Source organism: Taudactylus pleione, unplaced genomic scaffold (genome assembly GCF_031769625.1).
Source record: "Taudactylus pleione unplaced genomic scaffold, aTauple2 ptg000198l, whole genome shotgun sequence".
Taxonomy (NCBI): Eukaryota; Metazoa; Chordata; class Amphibia; order Anura; family Myobatrachidae; genus Taudactylus; species Taudactylus pleione.
The window spans coordinates 8,865,075-8,884,859 of NW_028284600.1; the positions used below are offsets into that span (position 1 = coordinate 8,865,075).

At 42.5% G+C, this 19,785-nt stretch overlaps 1 protein-coding gene across 1 annotated transcript; it reads right to left on the reverse strand.

Annotated features, from left to right (window-relative positions):
• Position 1: 1 nt before the first annotated feature.
• ACADSB (acyl-CoA dehydrogenase short/branched chain) lies at positions 2-19,748 on the reverse strand. Its single transcript, XM_088476890.1, has 11 exons — positions 19,521-19,748; positions 17,955-18,117; positions 17,433-17,533; positions 16,695-16,901; positions 15,157-15,327; positions 10,927-11,052; positions 10,274-10,366; positions 8,556-8,645; positions 7,781-7,918; positions 5,175-5,274; positions 2-3,549 (listed from the first exon to the last, which is right to left on the reverse strand). Exons 1-11 carry the CDS (start codon positions 19,557-19,559, stop codon positions 3,479-3,481), a joined length of 1,299 nt encoding a protein of 432 aa, XP_088333016.1. The 5' UTR covers positions 19,560-19,748; the 3' UTR covers positions 2-3,478.
• Positions 19,749-19,785: the final 37 nt, after the last annotated feature.

Below are 19,785 nucleotides of genomic sequence, written 5' to 3' on the forward strand. Positions count from 1 at the left end.
GAAATGAAACAAACAAGATGTGCTTTAACTGCAGACTTTCATATTTAATTTGAGGGTAATTACATCCAAATCAGGTGAACGGTGTAGGAATTACAACGGTTTCTATATGTGCCTCCCACTTTTTAAGTTTCATTGCAATTCTCTGGAACCTCATCAAAGAGCGCAACTTGCGATTCTTTTGTGTCACTTTTTGATGGGATGCCTCACCTATTGATATTTAGCTTGGAATCTCTTTTACCCTGGGCTTCTGAAGTAGCACCAGTGTGCCTCATGGGATGCCTATTGCCAATAATATATACTTCTTAAATTGGCTGTTTAGTAGTACGTTGTATCGGGCAACTTTATCTTGCTTTCGCCTTAATCCCACGGTATCAATATTATATAATTTGACTAGCAACATTGTTATTTTTTGTAATATTGGTACCTTGTGATACCTATACATGCACTTGTCTGTTCATTACATCAATGTTCCCCAGCTCCAGTCGTCAGGGACCCCTAACAGTGCATGTTTTACAGATATCCTCACGTTCACAACTGAAATAATTAGTTCCACCTGTGGCTCTTTTAAAATGTGTCAGCCAGTAGTGCAGGCCTGGCCAACCTGTGGGTCTACAGGTGTTGTGGAACTAAAAGTCCCTGCACACCCTCCCACCGATCAGCGGGTAAAGCATGCAGGGGACTTGTAGTTTCACAACAGCTGGAGAGCCATGGGATGGGCAGTCCTGCAGTAATGAATCTGTGAACCAACTAAGATCTGTAAAACATGCACTTGTAGCGGTCCATGAAAATTGGAGTTGGGAAATAATGCATTACATGTTTAACTCATAAAAAGAAATAACAAAAAAAAGAAAAAGAAGCTTAACTGTTTGGTGTCGTCCTTATCCACCACCTTCACCCCATTGTATCCCTGTGGATCCCTATGGACCCTGAAAAAGAAAAGGGCTTTTTTTTTTTTTTTTTTTTTGCTCTCTCTTTAAAAGAGAAATTTTGGAAGATCTTATTTATCATAATTATAAAGTAGTGTGAGAGTGTAAATATCTGAGCCATTGCATGTTTTGACCAGGACAAGACCGTGGCATTTGCTTGGGCCACACAGGATTCAAAACATTTTTCGAAGAGAAAAAAACTTTGCTAAACTGTGGTGGACTAGATAAAGATTAGGCCAATTGTCGTTTCTCCATTAGAACCGCGAGTGACAGCTGAATGTAAGCTTCTGTTGACCAGGGCCGAGGCAGTTTGTGACCACAATGCAAAGCTTCACTCGGCCCCCTATAGGCTAATGCTGACTGGAGCACTGTGATATATTTATGGTCACTGTAGGTAGCTCACTGGGTGCACAATTACTAGGGTCCAGGTTATACATCAAGCAATCTGTGTGGAGCAACCAGCCTACCCTAAGAGAGAAGTTTGTGTTCCTGGTTCCCATTATGTGTATGGGTGACTTTTTTCCTGGAAAACTTAAATCTGCTTTATTTCTGTGGACTTTAAGATTTGCCAGTATTGTCATTCAAACATTTCCAAATGGTTTGACGTGTATCTTTATATCGTTTTCAGTTCATTGTTTTAATTTTAGTTTCATTGTTTTAATATTTTTTTTAGATAATGTACCTATTGATCAATATTTCATTATATCCTTTATTACATTTTTTGTAGACAGTATTTATATTAGACTGATCGTCTAATTGCTTTTTATTTTATCATTGAATTTCTACACGGTATTAATCTTCCCAAGTCAAAGTTAAAAAGACAAAAATAAAAAAAAAGCTTGCAAAAGCTTTTTCTTTAAACATAGCCGACATAGGAAAAAAGACCTATGTGATGTACTGTTATTTTCCAACTTTTTGGCCAGGTGTCTTATAAGTACAAGGGTACCCTTTTGCATTAGTTTTGGTAACCAACTATATGGTACTTTGCAGAAATAATTTGAAAAGCAGAAACTGTGCGTTCCAGAACTGGAATATCTCCAACACAACCTCCAGTCTCTTGTGTAACAGACTTATGGGTGGTTTACGTTTCAGCTGAGGCTGCAAAGACACGGGACGTCCTACGGTGTTGTAATAGTTTCACTTAGTTTTATGTTGTCATTCAAGCGCTAACGCCTTTATTGTAACAAAACTCCACCCATACAAAACATCCCTGTTTATGGAATCCGTACCATGTCATTATTTTTTTTACGGGTTTAGTATCCCCTGCATGTTCAATGTACCCAATTTATCAGCCAATCAGATCACCCAAATATTTACTGCTGGAGAGAACCGCTGACAAGCAGCAGCTTTAAAAAGCTGATACATTGTAGGCCTTGATAAAGGTACACTGAGTACTGAAACGCGTTGGCAGGAGGGAGTTAGAACCACTGCAGCACCAGGATTGTGGAGAATCAATGGACCTGTGGATTTGAGGGACCCGGACTACCTCTCCGCAATTTTTTACACCTATGCCCATGACCTGCATAATTCTGGTAAAGCAGCCACCTTATATTATAAACACCGGGATTGGACTTATATGTATTATATATGTCATGCATCTGTGATTTCTTGGTGACATAGTTATTTACATCAGAGTTACCAAGCTGAAGTTTTTATGTGTCATATGTATTGTGTTTTATACTTATATGTTCCATGTCAATAAATAGTGTACACCCTATGATTGTTTTCAATGTACCAGACATAGTTACATAAGTAATTCTACCATCTTTATCATCATCTATCATGAACTTTTTTGGTTAAAGAGGTAGCGCTTGTGTCAGTTTTTCAATCAATTTTTTAGTTCATTGTAGATATACCCCCTGATGTTAAAGGGGAAATGGAGGGAACCAAAAATTCAGGATCCTCCAACAGCACACAACAGGGATCTCAGGCTCCTACCAAATTGGTGCAGGAAGGCTGTGCAATTAAATGTACTCCTCCATGAGATTACGTTCATACATCTCCTTTCGTTATAAAGTTCTATACATTTTATTTCTATATATTACATAGAAATGCTGTATTACAAGGACTGTCACATCAAAACAATTAATTCTGTTTTAATTGCAACACTTTACCATGCACCATAAAACAAAGTGCACGTCTAATCAACTATCCTTAATTCAAATATTTACTATTATGTCTTTATCACCAGTGGAACAATGCCAGGCTTCCTACCAATTCTTGGAATTGAAAAATAGCGGCAGAAGTGTTTAACGGCTGTAGCATTCGTAGTGTTGTGTTGTGTTTGTGTGTCAGTAGAATGAGAATATGCTATTAATCAATATCTGCCATTCATCTCTACCAGTTCTGTGGCTTACTCGATCAATTATTGACAGCTCATTGAAGGTTATACGGATAAATTACTGAACTAGTGGCAAGTTTGTGCGGCTTTGTTGTCTTTGCTGGTTGACCTGGAGGCTGCACTGATACAGGAATGGACAATTCTTTCAATTGTGTCGACCCATGTGACCAGTCTGTGCCTGAGGATGGATCGGACATTATAATGCCAGTTCTCAGTATTCCTGTTCTATGAACTTAGCAATTGTGCTCAGCTGGATGTTGGATGTTCCTTCATAGATTGTACCTAGGGAACACAAGGTTTCATTATAAATACTATGCAAATACAGTATGAATGTGGTCTGTTGACAAGTAATGGAACCAATAGCTGACCAGTTCTTCACCTCCTGTCCAGCTACATAAATGTTTAAAAGGAATTTTAGAACTAAAACTATTAACAAAAAGTATGTGATCCTGGGAGAAGAACAAACCAGTCTTAAGCTGCCCATAGACACAACAATTCAGGTATTATATACAAAATCAGTCAAAAATGTCTATGGTTTTAAGGGGTCAAAATACCGTCAGTCGGATGCCAGAATATAGAATGCTGGCGTCGGAATCCTGAGACCTGTCAGAATCCCGTAGCCGGCATCCCGACAGTAAGTACTGGGGTTATGGGGAGGGTTAGGCATTAGGGGGAGGATAGGTTTACGCATTAGTGGGAGGTTAGACTTAGGCACCAGGGAGGGAGGGTTAGGATACTGACCGACAAGTGTCGGTATCCTAACCCTGTCGAGATGCTGGCGTTGAGATTCTGACTGCCGGGATCCCGTACCCAACCCTTTTAAAGTCAGTACGATCAATAACCAAATGACATGGATAATTTTAAGGACGAATGGGCAATGCGGTCAGCAGTTTATCTGACAGTTTGTGGGGCCAACAACAGGCATTACTAACTGGGCTCCATAAGACAGGGTCATTAGATCAAGCCGACTTTGTCCACCTTGGACTTGACAACAAAATATGAATATTTTATATAGCTCCTCCCGACTGAGAAGGCATCGAGGCAGTGTCACATGAGCTCTGTCAGTGGGGGCATTAACATCCTGGAAGACACCAGCCTCGCAAGGAAAGAAAAGCTGCAAGATGAGATGAAGATAATTGCTCAGTACCATTACAGAGTGATTAGCATTGACCTTACTTTCTAACAGGATGGTTCCACTAAAACCATGCCAGTAAAATATGCTTCACAGGACCTTACAGAATCCGTCCCCATTGAGAACAAGCATTTAGGGCTGTAGAGTCCTTTAGTTTGGTGCCACAGCTAAAGTCATCCGTTAGTTGTAAACATAGTGGAGGGCGATGAGTCATTGGACCATCACTGCTTGGTAGTCCCATTGGTTCATGACAGGGGTGTTGGGGCAGTTTATATACTGCAACCCGATTGATATTCTGATCTGTGAATTTTCAGTGGAATCTTATTGGATGACACAGGCTGCTGCAGCCACAGTTTGCAATTTGTAATCAACTGCAGTCGCCCGCTTGTTCTGCCTTGTACTCTAGTACCAATAAAAAACCCAGATATTAAGATCAATGAGCATGTGCTTCTGGTCACTGCTGCTATTTCTACCTAGGAGTCCTATGCTATCTTCACCTAAGCCACCATTGCTCAGGAAACGGAAGAAAGTTAAGCTGTTGTGGTCACTGAAGCTTCTACCAAAATCTCCACACAAATCACCCCTCTATCAATGTCACTGAGATCGCCTCTTGCTGTCATAGTGACAGGCACCAGGACAGTTCAGCATGTTATATATGACCGTGACCATGCTGAATACACGAGACACACTCGTGTGGAATCATTGCTTTCTGTATGCTTGGTGTCCCTCCTGAGTCCAGGCATTTACTTTCTTCTGCGCTACCTGTACATCTTACCTATCTTGACATCTCTGTAATATTTTTCAATTGGATAGTCCTTGGTGAATCCAACACCTCCCATCCATTCCAGACATTTGCTGGTAGTCATTGCAGCCACCTGTGGGTGGATATAGAGTTGGTCATTTGTGGTTTTATAAACAAGTTATTGTAGCAAGTAACAAACAGACATTTCGCCATTAGCAGAACAATGGTCTCCTGCATTTGATAGAGAACCCTTATAGTCTGGAACTAGAACCATCCTGCTGACTCTTTTTCATTTAATCCCCGACTCAAATATATTATTATTGGTTGTACCACACTGGCTTCTTTAATATGATACCAAGTAACAAACAAATTAATTGAGCACTGGATCCCAAGCACAGGCTACAATAAATGTACAAACTGTGACAGACAAGGGGTCACCTGGACATTTTTTTTGGACTGTACACGGAGGACAATCCTCTGAGTGAAAGTTCTTTAAATTTTAAAATGCATAGTGTTGAATGGACTATAATGGGAATGTCCTGCCAATATAGCTACATTACAGTATATTCAAACTCTGTCTAAGTGGCGCCATCTGTTGGCAATGCTGCATAAACAATATATTCAGCTGAATATGTACAATACTTCAAATCATTAGTTATATATGTGCATTTAAAATTTAAATAATTAAAAAATAATAATAATTTGTACTTAATACACTGAAACTGACAAGAGTATAAATCCTCTTATGGACAACATTCAGCTATCTTCCATGTTTATAGTGATAGCAAATAGGGGGAAGTTCAACGGGAACAATCCATCCTAAGTTACCTGTAACTGACACACTGGGAAGCTGAAAGTGTAGCCCATTCGTGCCTATTCCCTACACTAAAGTAGACAAAAGTGATTGGACACTCTCAGCAAATAGATCAACAAGATTTGATTGACATCAGTACTTTGTAGGTCCACCACGTGCAGTGATTACTGCAGACACCCTTCTTGGCAAATTGTCCACAAGTTCCTGGACAACAGTAGGCGGTGTGTTTCCCATTCCACCTTAAGTACAGCGACACCGAAGAAGGTCGAGTCGGCCTAGAATGCACCCGTCGCTCCAATTCATCCCAGAGGTTCTTAATGGAGAGAAGACCTAGACTCTGAGCTGGCCAGTCCATCCAGGTTACCGAATTTTCTCTATACCAGTCCAGTGTCGCCCTGGAAACATGACAGGTGGCATTGTCGTCCTGATAAAAACATTTGTTGTTCCGTAGACCTGCAAGTGCAAGTCCCTACGAAGTTTTCTTGTTGAAACCGCTGCATTAGTGGCCATTTGGAACTCGTGTGCAATAGTATGCATAGGACCATTTCGCTTTAACAACCATAATTAGAAGGAAAACCCATAAGCATTGGGACATTAGGTATCCGGACTATAGATTGACAGTTAAAAAGTCAACAACTCTAGATAGACACCAGATGTTAGACACGCAATAGGTCAACAGGGACAAAAACAAAATCGACACGCTAAATGTCGACATGGAAGAAGGTTGACAGGTAAAAATTGTCAACAGGATCAAAATGTTGACACAAAAATGGTCAACACTTTTTTTTTGGTTGTTGTTTTAGGGTTAGGTCGAGGGTTAGGCACTAAAAGCGAAGGTTGGGGTCAGGCACCTACCCCGATGATTAGGCACCAAGCGGAGGGTTAGGGTGAAGATTAGGGTTAGAAAACATTTTTTTATGTGTCGGCCATTTTCGTGTCGACCTATTGACCCTGTCTAACATCTGGTGTCTATCTAGTAATTGTCGACCTTTTAACTGTCTAACTTTTATACCACACCCGGGACATTATTAATACTAGTAATGAGTTTAAGCACAATCATTTGGCTCATAAAAGGGGAAAAATGGCTGCTCAACCAGAAAGCCGAGCGTCATGATCTATGTCTGATAATAATAATAATATTTATTAATGAAGTCCAACTGGGCAGAACAAATACAAGCTGGAGTACTCAACTGCTAGAACTATGGTGCACTCTCACTTTAGTAAATATACCCTATACAGTCTTAAAGTCATCCATGTTCTTTCTTCCTGAATTTCACACTATATTTAGTTTTATACTTATAGGGGTCTATTTACTAAGCAGTGATAGGAGACAGAGTGAAAAGTGATAAGGTGCCAGCCAATCAGCTCCCAACTGTCATCTCACAGGCTGTGTTTAAAAAATGACAGTTGGGAGCTGATTGGCTGGCACCTTATCACTTTTCACTCTGTCTCCTAACACAGCTTAGTAAATAGACCCCATAGTATTTATTGTGTATCTAAAATAATGATTTTAGATACACAATAAATACTATAAGTATACAACTAAATATAGTGTGAAATTCAGGAGGAAAGAACGTGGATGACTTTAAGACTATAGAGTATATTTACTACAGTGAGAGTTTTTAGAAGTGGAGATGTTGCCCATAGCAACCAATCACATTCTACTTAACAGTTAACTAGCACCTTCCAGAAGATAATAGCTAGAATCTGATTGGTTGCTATGGGCAACATCTCCACTTCTAAAAACTCTCACTTTAGTAAATTTACCCCTATGTGTCGGCAATAGAGCATGAGGCCACCGAAAAAACTGTACACATGCACTTACCTCAGAGGAGAAGTACTTGGCCATGCATGCCTCCTTCTTGAAAGGCCTCCCTGCTTCCCTCAGCCTAGCGGCATTGTAGGTCAGTAGCCGGGCTGCTTCCAGCTGAGTGGCCACATGTGAGATCTGGTGCTGCATACTCTGCACAGAGCACAAGGAATAGATCAGATGGGAAACATATATAAAGGGAATGTAAGAGCTCCCTGATCCCCTGCACATGTATTTCAGTCATGGAACAGCATGAATGTTACAGAATGCTAAATGGACGCAATCTAATGCACATAATCTAAATGGCCTAGGTACTGGGTGTCCTGGCTTATCGGCCACAGCTAACAGGGCACCGGTAGCGCAGTCCTTGTTAGTCTATATACGCGATAACATGTGACCATCGTCTATCAACTCACTATACACCAGTGCTAACACTATGGCAGGAGGACATAGAAAGACCTGGGAAAGTGGAAGCACTGTCCAATACGTGCAATATTAACAGTTTCTCTTCTTTTTGCCATTGCACATGGGCTGTTATGCAGCAATGATAACGATAATGTGTGGGAACACAATGACCTTGCTGCAAACAAATGCTAAGCAAAGTAACTGACAGCAGCAACCAGAGGACACATAGCAGGAACTAAACTATGAAACGGAGAGAGTCCTATATGAAGGACTGCTTTCATTGCAATGCTAGTAAGATGTGAATCAGGAGTAACACCTTGTTCTTCCTTTACAGACAGGGAGATCTAAAGAACTTAGTACAATTCTTGGTAATGTAATAGCAAACCTGGAAGTCAAATATCCTCTTCCCAAACTGCCTCCTCTGCTTGGTGTATGGGATGGTCTGATCAAAGCACCCCTGAGCCAAACCCAGCATCTGCAACCAAACAGAGTGAATGGAAGAGGTGAGTCAGCCAGTCAGACACACAATGATTACACACAATGTTAAAGGTGCAAACATTTAAAACAAAGATTACATTTTAAATGAGAAATAGTTGTTACACATTAGAACATGCATTGTGATAGGTTACACCTATTGAAGAGATGATCATCAAGCACCATAAGGACTTTTCTGTGTTATCTAAAACATTTAATACACAATCTAGATTGAGTATGTATTTATAGGCTTAATGTGCTCTGCACCTTTATAACCCAGAACATATTTAAATATCACTTTCTAATAAGGGCAATCATACCCATTCAATTATTATTATTATTATCATCATTTATTTATATGGCGCCACAAGTGTTCCGCAGCGCCTTACACAGTACATACACAAAAAAGTAACCATTGACTTACAATACAAAGCAGGACATGTATAATAAACATTGCTATATTAGCGACCTTAACGCTCGCATAAGCAGCCAAGTGTTAGTTGCCCTAGTGGTGATTAAGAGATAAATTACATTACAGTAGGGAGAAGCAGAAGAGGGTAGAGGGCCCTGCTCGAAAGAGCTTACATTCTTTAAGGGAGGGGAAGACAAACAGGAGTGACACAGAATGGGGTGGGCGGGAAGAAAGGAAGATGTAGCAGCAAGTTAGGATGAGAGCTGGAAGGCTTTAATGAAGTAGTGGGTCTTAAGAGCTTGTTTGAAAGATTGTAGAGAGGTAGAGAGTCTGATAGGGAGAGGGAGGGAGTTCCAAAGGTGAGGAGCAGCACGGGCAAAATCTTGGAGGCGGGAGTCGGAGGAAGTAATCAGTTGGCATGAAAGGCGGCGTGTATTAAGTGAATGAAGAGGGCGGACAGAAGAGTGAAGGGAGATGAGATCAGAGATGTAAATGCGAGTGGAATGGGTGAGGGCTTTGTAAGTGAGTGTGAGAGCCTTGAATTGGGTTCTGAAAGGGAATGGGAGCCAGTGGAGGGCTTGTAGGAGAGGGGAGGCAGATGTAGAGCATTTGGAGAGGAAGATAAGCCGAGCAGCAGCATTGAGGACAGACCGGAGAGGAGAGAGATGGGATTTGGGGAAGCCAGCTAGGAGAAGGTTACAGTATTCCAATCTGGACATGACCAGTGAATGTACAAGGGTTTTGGTGACATTCTGGGTGAGAAAGGGTCTGATCTTGGAAATATTCTTGAGATGGAAACGACAGGACTGCGAGAGGTTCTGAATGTGTGGTTTGAAGGAGAGGGAAGAGTCCAGGATGACTCCAAGACAACGCACTTTGGGACTAGATGAGATAATTATGCCATCTATTAATAAAGAAATAGTGGGACATGATGTTATGTGGGAGGGTGGGAAGACTATCAGCTCAGTCTTAGACATATTAAGTTTGAGAAATCGCTGGGACATCCAGGAAGAGACAGCAGAGAGACAGTTAGAGATACGAGTCAGTAGAGAGGGGGAAAGATCAGGGGAGGAAAGGTAGATCTGAGTATCATCAGCATAGAGATGATAATGGAGATGCACAATCATGGAACTATAATAGCCCATAACTATGAGCAAATGTCAAGAGTATTAGTACTACGATGAGACCTGATGGCAAATGCCCCCCAGTACCATTACCTGAGCTGAGATTCCAATCCGGCCTTCATTCAGCATTCCTATAGCATATTTATAGCCTTGTCCGAGCTGACCGAGCACACTGGACTCGGGAACCTGCGTACAAGAAATAAAGGATGAGATTCACGGCCAGTCACATGTAGCATTGCACCAAACGCACCACTCACTGAGCACAGACGCACACAGGAACAAAGGACTTCCAGTACAAGAAAGCCTGCATCTGAAACGTTTGATTTTCCTACCATTGTTTGGTTTAATAGTTATACTATTTATCAATTTACAAGGAACAAGACTCATCACCACATGTCTTATGGTTCAGTGATGTATTCACTTTAGTATTTGTTCAGCTGTCAAAACGTCTGGCTCCACTGTGTGTAGGTGACATCACTGGCAAGACGCGTATGAAGGTATTGTATGCCTAACACAAGGTCTTCACACAGTACTTTAGCTGATATAGAGGTATTGGCTCTATCATCCTGAATGATTGGGCTTGCCACATTGATCATCAGGTTATAGTTTATCTATAGGTTATATTCCTCTAATATAGAAATGGCTGACTATACTGTTTGCAGGCAACAGGTGCATTTTAGAAAGTAATTATTTGCTCATGACTCCCTAAAGTAAGCATCGTTCCTCTTCTATCTCCACAGACATACCTTAACGCCGTCGAATGTTAGAGCGCACGTTGAAGAAGCCCTGAGTCCTAGTTTATCCTCCTTCTTTCCGATGTGGAAGCCTTCAGTTTCCCTGGGGACAATGAAACACGTGATCCCTCGATAACCCTGACACACAACAGAGGACAAGTTATCATTCCAGAGTTGACTTGTTAATTAATACAGCTGGGGTTTAAACCCAAAATTGTTATCCTATGCATATTCACCACAGTATCACACACTACCTCTTGCCCATTTGTGCAGTGTCATACACATGAGAACAGACTGAACTGATGGGAGCTGAGAAAGATACGTAGAGTGATCTGTGTAATATTTATATGAAACCACCCAGATCAGATTTTGATGCTCTGTCACTCCTGGCAATGGACACTTTTTGCTTGTAATCCCTTAATTAAAAATAAAGTAAAACCGAAGCAAAATTGTTTAAGTGAAACCTCTAAAAGAAAAATGAATACAAACAGGGAAGAGGTCAGAGCTAGGGAATACAATACACGTGGCTGCTCCTTAAGGATAAATCCAACTATTACCCAGATGATAAATCAATCATATAACCGAATATAACAATATAAAGACTATGGCCCTCATTCAGAGGCGGTCGCAAGAAGCGATTGCTCTCTCTGAATGAGGGCGGGCGCTTCTTTTTTTTTTTGTGCGGCCTCCTAGTCGGTAGCTAAGCTGTGGGTTGTAGTGAGCGAGTCTCTCTCTCGCTCCGGAGCTTGCGCGTGCGCAGGACCAATACATCGAGATGGTTGCGAGCGCTCAGCGCTTGCGACCGACTCTGAATGAGGTCCTATACCTTTATCACAAAGTAAATTCCATAACTGCTCTGCATCTCACAGTGTGTGGATTATCCACCCTGGTCCCCAAACAGCCCCTAGCCATATTTGAATCTATATACACATCTTAAGGTTACGGTTACATGACTCGCCGTGTGTGTATTCAAAATATATTTTGATAAAAATATCTATGGCAGGATAAAATAGGATTTTGGTACTTACTAGTAAAATACCTTTCTCTGATTCCACAGGGGATCCTGGAGCTCAAGACACTGGGGTATGTACGGGTGGATGAGAGGAGCTGGCACTTTAAATATTTAAGTGTGAGGGACTCCTCCCCCTCTATCCCCCAGAAGCCCCAGTTAGAGAATTGGGACCCGAGGAGACGGAACAGATTCAGAATATATAACGGAGGAGAAGGAATCAAACAACAAAAGCCGCATACAAACATACATAACAATGTAGTCAACATGTATAAAACAAAAGAACACAATGGCAGGTAATACAGTGCTGGGAGGGCGTCCAGTGTCCCCTGTGAAATCAGAAAAAGGGATTTTGACTGGTAATTACCAAAATCCTATTTTCCACTTCATCCACCAGGGGACACCGGGGACATCCCAAAGTTACCCTCCTCCAGGTGGGAAAGCCCCGAGTAACCTGCAAAACCCTGCAACCAAAGTAGATACAGAGGCCGCAAATGTCACATAACAAACAAAAAGCGCGAAGGTGGACTACGGCCCACACGGAAGAATAAAACCGCTGAAGTGCCACATGGGCTGCCGAAGAATAAACACACCACACAGGTGGAATGCGCAGATAGAAAAAAACGGCGAAGCCGGGCACTAGCAACATACGCCTGTCGGATGGTCAAATGGATCCATGTGGCAAACGACTGCTTAGAAGCAGGCCAAACCCGATTAGCAGCACCCTAAAGGACAGACAAGGATACGGACAGCCGCAAACAGTGCATCCGAAAAGTATTCACATCGCTTCACTTTTTCCACATTTTGTTATGTTACAGCCTTATTCCAAAATGGAATAAATTCATTTTTGTCCTCAAATTTGTACACACAATACCCCATAATGACAACATGTAAAAAGTTTTTTTTTTGAGAGTTTACATAAGTATTCATAGCCTTTGCTCAATACTTTGGCAGCAATTACAGCCTCAAGTATTTCTGAATATGATGCCACAAGCTTGGCACACCTATCTTTGGGCAGTTTCGCCCATTCCTCTTTGCAGCACCTCTCAAGCTGCATCAGGTTGGATGGGAAGCGTCGGTGCACAGCCATTTTCCGATCTCTCCAGAGATGTTCAGTCGGATTCAAGTCTGTGCTCTGGCTGGGCCACTCAAGGACATTCACACTGTATGACAGCGGCAACACCATAGTGGTTGAAGACAAAAGCCGAAAAACCCCATTAAGTAGGAAAACTGTTTTGAACAGTGTTCCGCAGGTCAACATGAAAATTAGATAAGGAAGTCGACAAGAGAGAGCTCCCAACTCAGAGACCCGCCTGTCCTAAGCCAAGGCCCATAGGAGGACCGTCGTCCAAGAACGGAGTTTCGGGTTCACATCTTCCCAGTCTTGAACAGAGAAAACTGGAGGAACAACAGAACCAGGATAAGGTGTAGGCAGGACAACAGAGTCTGTCCTAGGAGAACCCCCTTAAGAAAAGATTAAATCTGAAAGAAAAGTCTAGGCGGCGCTGAAAATCGACAATGCAAAGACCTGAACTCTTGAGAGAACCGAGGCATAACCAAGCATCCAGGTCCCGGTGAAGAAAGGAATGATACGGGATGACAGAAAACAGTGGTGGGAAACACCTACTCTTCACACTAGATAACATAACACCAGATGTGAAAATAAAGGAGCAGACGTAACAGGCATGCGAGCCATGAACCTAGTGAAACCAGAGTCCGGAACCAGTCTACGTCTAAAATGGCGGCCAAACAGCCAAGTCAGGAAATGCAGGCGCTGGAAGTCAGAAAATACGAACTGACCTAGAACAGAAGGTCCGGGTGAAAACGGTAGTGGCCAGGGATCCTAGACGAGGAGCAGTTGGAGACTTGAGAACCAAGCTCAACGGCCAGAACTTAACGGAAGAAGGAGAGGAAAAAGGTACACGAGATCGTACCTCCAACACTGTCAGAGTGCCTGCCGTCTCTGCATTCGGGTCCCAAGTCCTGAATCAGTACCGAGGCAACAGCTGACTGTACCTGGAGGCCCTGAGATATGAGTCTGGCCTGCCCCACCTACTGACTAGCAGTTGGGAGAAAACCACTTGCTGAGAGTCCTATACTTCAGGATGAAGGACCTAATGACTGTGAAAGTCGGCCACCTAGAGTTCCACTTTTGAAAGAACACTCTTGATCGCCAAAACATGAGGCTCTGTCCACCGTAGAAAGCTACTTGTCTAGTGCAAGGCTCCTTCCTTGAAGGATGATAAACTAGACGACTGTGGCGTTTGCCTGACAGGATCCGAACAGGCCGACCTTCCAGAAGGAAGGTAGCTTCCAGAAGAGCGTGAAGATTACACTGAGTTCCAGCACATCGATCTGGAGCGATGACTCTTGAAGCGACCCTTGGCCCTGGAAGTGACTGTCGAAAACAACCATTATATTTCTAGAGCATGATAGCCAAGGGGTATCACTCTAGCAAGGAAGGAAATATGATAAATGAAACTATGAACACCTATGTACCTTATAAGGCAATGCGGATATAACTTCCGAAGGAGACATAAGCGCACTAAAGGATTGGCAGAGTCTAACCGACATAGAAGGATAGAGAACCAGCAGGGTACAAACAATGTAGAAGGTTATGTACATTAGGCCAGTGTGAAGCAGAGTCAATGTCTTCACTCTGGCTCGTCTTTCATATAGAAGGTTAAAATAAAAAATACTAAGTATGGGCTGAGCTCAGCCCCAAGTGAACAGTTCTCTCGGGCACAATTCTAAAACTGGGGCTTCTGAGGGATAGAGTGGGAGGGGTCACTCACACTTAAAGATATAAACTGCCAGCTCCTCTCATCCACCCGTGTGTCGTGAGCTCCAGTGTCCCTTGGTGGATGAAGGAGAAATAGTACACTACTAAGACATGAAGCACTGGTTGAAAATCACTGGCCTAACTTTCTTCATTGAATTTACCATCACAGCCTGTTCACATAATTCACCAATCTACAGGTCACCTCCAACAGTCATCCTTATTAACCCGTCATCCACAGTCTTCATCAGCCCTTGAATTAATCTTCAATAACCCATCCATTCAGCATCACTGTTAATCCATTTACTTAAGTACTCTCAATGTTTTTATTTTCTTTCTAAATCTATTAATACATGATGTTTGACAAGCCAATTTTAAGATAAGGACAACACCAGCAACTTAGGACATAAGATTTCATAACCATTTCCCCATAAGAGACAGGATTAGAACTTACAGCGGACAGGTCTGCATTTGCCATCACAAGAAAGACTCCGGCCTGCTCAGAGTTACTGATCCACATCTTCGAGCCGTTGATCACATAGTAATCCTTCTGCTTCTCGGCTGTAGTTTTCAGGGAAAACGCATCGCTACCAGACCCAGCCTCTGATAGGCAGAAACTGCCCACCTACAGAGTAGTTATAAAAGCAAGCTTCAAATACAGATATCTGCATACATAGTAAGGTGGTAGCAATAATGAGTGTGACAAGGCAGTGGTGGGACATAGATGTCAGTAAGGCATTCCAATATACCATGCGTTATGTGACTGGCTGACAACTAATGTGGGCCATACATCGCTAAACTCCAATTCCTCGTTTTGCCAATGGTCAATCCATGACTCGACGATTCCGACCATTTTTGGGTCGAAATCGGGGAATCTAGATTGTCCAACATGTTGGATTTTGAAGATCCCCGACCCAGGCATCGACAGAATGGGGAAATGCCCCGATAGTGGCTAGATGTATGAGCCCCATTACTATGGGACTACATATGGGCAAGGTATGCCCTACTGTTGCCGATTGGCATAATATGGGCTACTACTAACAGAGAGGATTCAGACACTGGTAATCACACAGGACAAAAGCTCTACTGATAATATGTTTTGATTAAGCTACAGCCACTGACACTACTGATTGGAGTAACAAAATATTGAATTTCATATGAAGACAACAGAGTTCTATTAATAATCATTGAAGGACTGACCACTGTTGCGATTAACCCACAACATAAATGAGGACACAAATGTAATGTTTCACTGTGGTGGCTTCTAAATGTTAATACAAGGAGAAAATTGATAAGTGAAACTTAGCATTACTTCCCCACACCAGCTGGAGACAGCACCTTTAGAAGGTAATACCCACAGACACAAATAAGAGCAATATGATGTATGAGAGGTGCCTTGTTCAAACAACATACACTTGGCAAATCCAATTAAACAATTTGCCATTGACCTCTATAAGGTTGGCAACATGGGGCATCGTTACACTGCATTTTGCAGCTAGTATTGACCGTGGCTGATCTCAGAAGCTTCCATTTAAGTTAATAAATATATAAAACCAGATACATAGTTCACTTTGCAGAATTATTTATTTCCACTTAGTCTACCAAAACACTGTAAAGAAAAGGAAAAAACTAATTTCCTGACCAAACTTGGTTACATTTTCTTTTGCCTTGTGTGAAGAGATGAAACATTTATATCATATACAAAACCAGTCCATATAGAGCAGTGGTTCTCAACTCCAGTCTTCAAGAGCCATCAACAAGTCATGCTTTCAGCATTTCTATCTGTTCAACCAGATGGGATAATTTAAAAAAATAGATTAACTCACCTTTGCATGATTAAAAAAAAAATCTAGAAAACATGACCCGTTGGGTCATGGAGTTGACTGGAGCTGAGAACCACTGACAGAGAGTAATAAGTTGTGAGCACAGAAATGAAATAATATTAATGGTAACATTTACAACCAGGACAACATAGAAGGTAGAGTATCTCACCATGTCCTGGCACAGCTTGGGGAGGTAAGTCTCTTTCTGTTCCTCTGTCCCAAGTCGCTGGAATAAAGCGTTGATGAGTGTGTTCTGAATGTCACATAGAATTGACACAGATGGGTCCACTTTGGCTAGTTCCTCAATGGCCAGAATGGATGAGAAGAATGATGCTCCTGTGCCCCCGTACTTGGGATCCACCTCTATCCCCATCAGCTGAAAGGGAGACAACAAGGTCACAAACACGGCCAGTGTTAATAAATCCTTTTTGGGTTTTTGTTATGTTATGTACCATCTCAATGGAAACAAATCTAAGTAGAATGGCAATGTGTAGCCGCTTCTGGCTAAATTTGGTCAGTAAGAGAAAGCCTGCCCCTTCCCTAGTGTTGATGTGCCATGAGATTTACAGCCCACAAGCAATGAAACTCCAGTTGAAGAACTTAGCAAATGATCAGGGAGTAATATAGCAGCTATATATATTTAGACACACACACTGGAGCTGATTCAGAGTTGGGAGCAATGAAAAAAAGAGGGAATAACTTTACACCTGGTAAAACTATGTTGGTGGGCAGCTGTCTGCCGGTTTGTTTAGCCAGGCACTGGGCGGTGATGGAAAACTGCAAACTGGCAAGTCCACAGGGCGGCAGAGCAAGCCCATCCTATCATAGTTAGCAACATACTTATAATTTTTTTGGCTTCGAGCATGAGTTACATAAGGGTGATTAAACTACAAACAACCATACAGACCCCAAGTTCAAACAGTCCCTTTATGACTGAGTCGTCCATTTTGGAGTTGGCGTCCATAGTTTTTACAAGTGGGGAGATCCGATCCTGGGCAAATTTTTGTACTGTGAGTAAAAAAGAAACAACATAGACCAGAGATTGGTGTGTGCTCAGCACGGGAGTATTAGGAGTCTGCCACCAAGGAGGACATTAAGAATTATAACAGGCAGTAAGTTGAGAACCCAAAATGTCAAGTTCACCTTTACAGAACTGTCTAAACTACAAAAAATTAACTCGAAGGTAAAGTTTTTTCTGGATTTAACTGAAACAATATATCAGTATGTCCTAATAAAGACATAGAATAGCAAAGTCATGTGAGACAATTAGGCTAAGACACCTCTGTTTTAACACATTTATAACATATCTACAACTGGGAGAACCAAGTCCATCCTGGAGATCTGGTACACTTTACAAAGTGGTCGCCCACTGCTGGACGATGCCTTCTTAATCAATCAGGAAGGGGGGAGCTTTAAAGTCTCTAATTACCCATGTCTCTCATCATGGCCTCTTCTTCTGTGAATGTCTCCAAGGGAAGGTAGGTGGTGCTATCACTGGGTGTCGGAGCCAAGGCATCTGCTTTAGAAGATTTCAATCGATAACACAGATTGTGGGATGTCACCAAGCAGCGTGGAAGCCCCCTGCCCAGTATCTAAAGCAAAGGGAGAAAAAAACAAAACAAAGGAAAACTTTACCCAGCATCACTGGTGCACGAGAGGGACAGCACAAGGGGTGCTGCAACAGGACCACACCCCCGCCTGGTCATGGACTACTCCCCCCCCCCCCCCCCCCCTTCCTCCGGGACATAGACTACTCACTTGGAAGATCTGGGTGGTGAGTAGAGTATGTCCCGGAGGGAGTAGGCCCTGAAATGGCAGGGGTGGTGTCTCTTTGACGAACCCTGTGCCAGCTTCTGCACTTGCCTATGCCCAGCACCAGCGTAAATGGTCTGTGTTTTACAAAACATTTTGCCAACTCCCATCTTTCTCCTCAATGCTGCTGCTCGGCTCACCTTCCTTCCCTTCTCCTTCAGAACTCAATTCTAAGTTCTCACACTCGCATACAAAGCCCTCACCCACTTACATATCTGACTTAATTTCCCTTCACACTCCATCCGCCCTCTTTGTTCAACAAAAGCATGCCACCTCTCATGCCAGCTGATTACTTCCTCCCACTCCCGCCTCCAAGATTTTGCCCGTGCTGATCCCCACCTTTAGAACGTTCTCCCTCTTCCCATCAGACTCTCCACCTCTCTACAATACTTTAAATGGACTCTCAAGACCCACTAAATCATAGCTTTCCGCCTCTCATTCCAACTTGCTGCGCCATGCTCCTTCCTCCCCATCTACCCCATCTGTGTCACACCTGTTTGTCTGCCCCTCCCCTTTAGAATGTAAGCTCTTACGAGCAGGGCCCTCTACCCTCTTGTGCCTCTACTTACTTTACTTTCATCTACTTCTTACTCCACACTAGGGCACCTAACACTTGGTACCTTATGCTCTGCTTCTTATGTGGGTGTTATGGTTGCTAATGTAGCAATGTAGATTATCCTTGTCCTGTATTGTATTGAAAGTCACTGGTCACCTATTTGTTTATGTACTATGTAAGGCGCTGTCGAACACTTGTCGGCTACATAAATAAACAATAATATTAATATAAAGAAACAGGAGAGTCTCAGGCCTTTGATGGGTACGTTAAATGGAACCAAGCAAACAACTTCAACGCATAAAAACTATTTATTAATAAAAAAAATATATACACTAGAACAATTTGTGCAAACCGTAACAATGCTTCAAAGATAAAATGACACATAATAAATATACTATATACATACACAGCCGCCTGGGCTACAGTCTATAAATGGTCCAGGGGGTTGCCATCTGACTTTAATAATGTATGATTTGCCCTATATGCCCCCCAAAAGAAGCCTCATACGGGAACACATAATGCCCAATGTACAGTAAGTTACTGGTGTGACAGATGCCACCTGCCCCCTCTCCATAGGAGCTGATGCTGTGGGTAGAATTATATACAGTGACCTTGTGTCCCCCTCACCTGGGCTGCGCTGCTGCGACACAGGACACTAGCAGCCATGGTCTCTCTCTCATTGACTGTCACCAGAGCAATGTTGTGACTCGGGAACAACGCCTCACCTCTCGCGAGATCTCAGAGCGGCCGTGGACGCAAGGTCTCGCGAGATCGACGGCTAGGAGTCGTGGCTGCTAGGACGAGCGTTCTCGCGAGTTTGTGTACCAAAGCCTCACTCTAGAGCTGCTCAGGCTGCCGTGTTTTATCGGTGTATATGTACTGTGTGTGTATA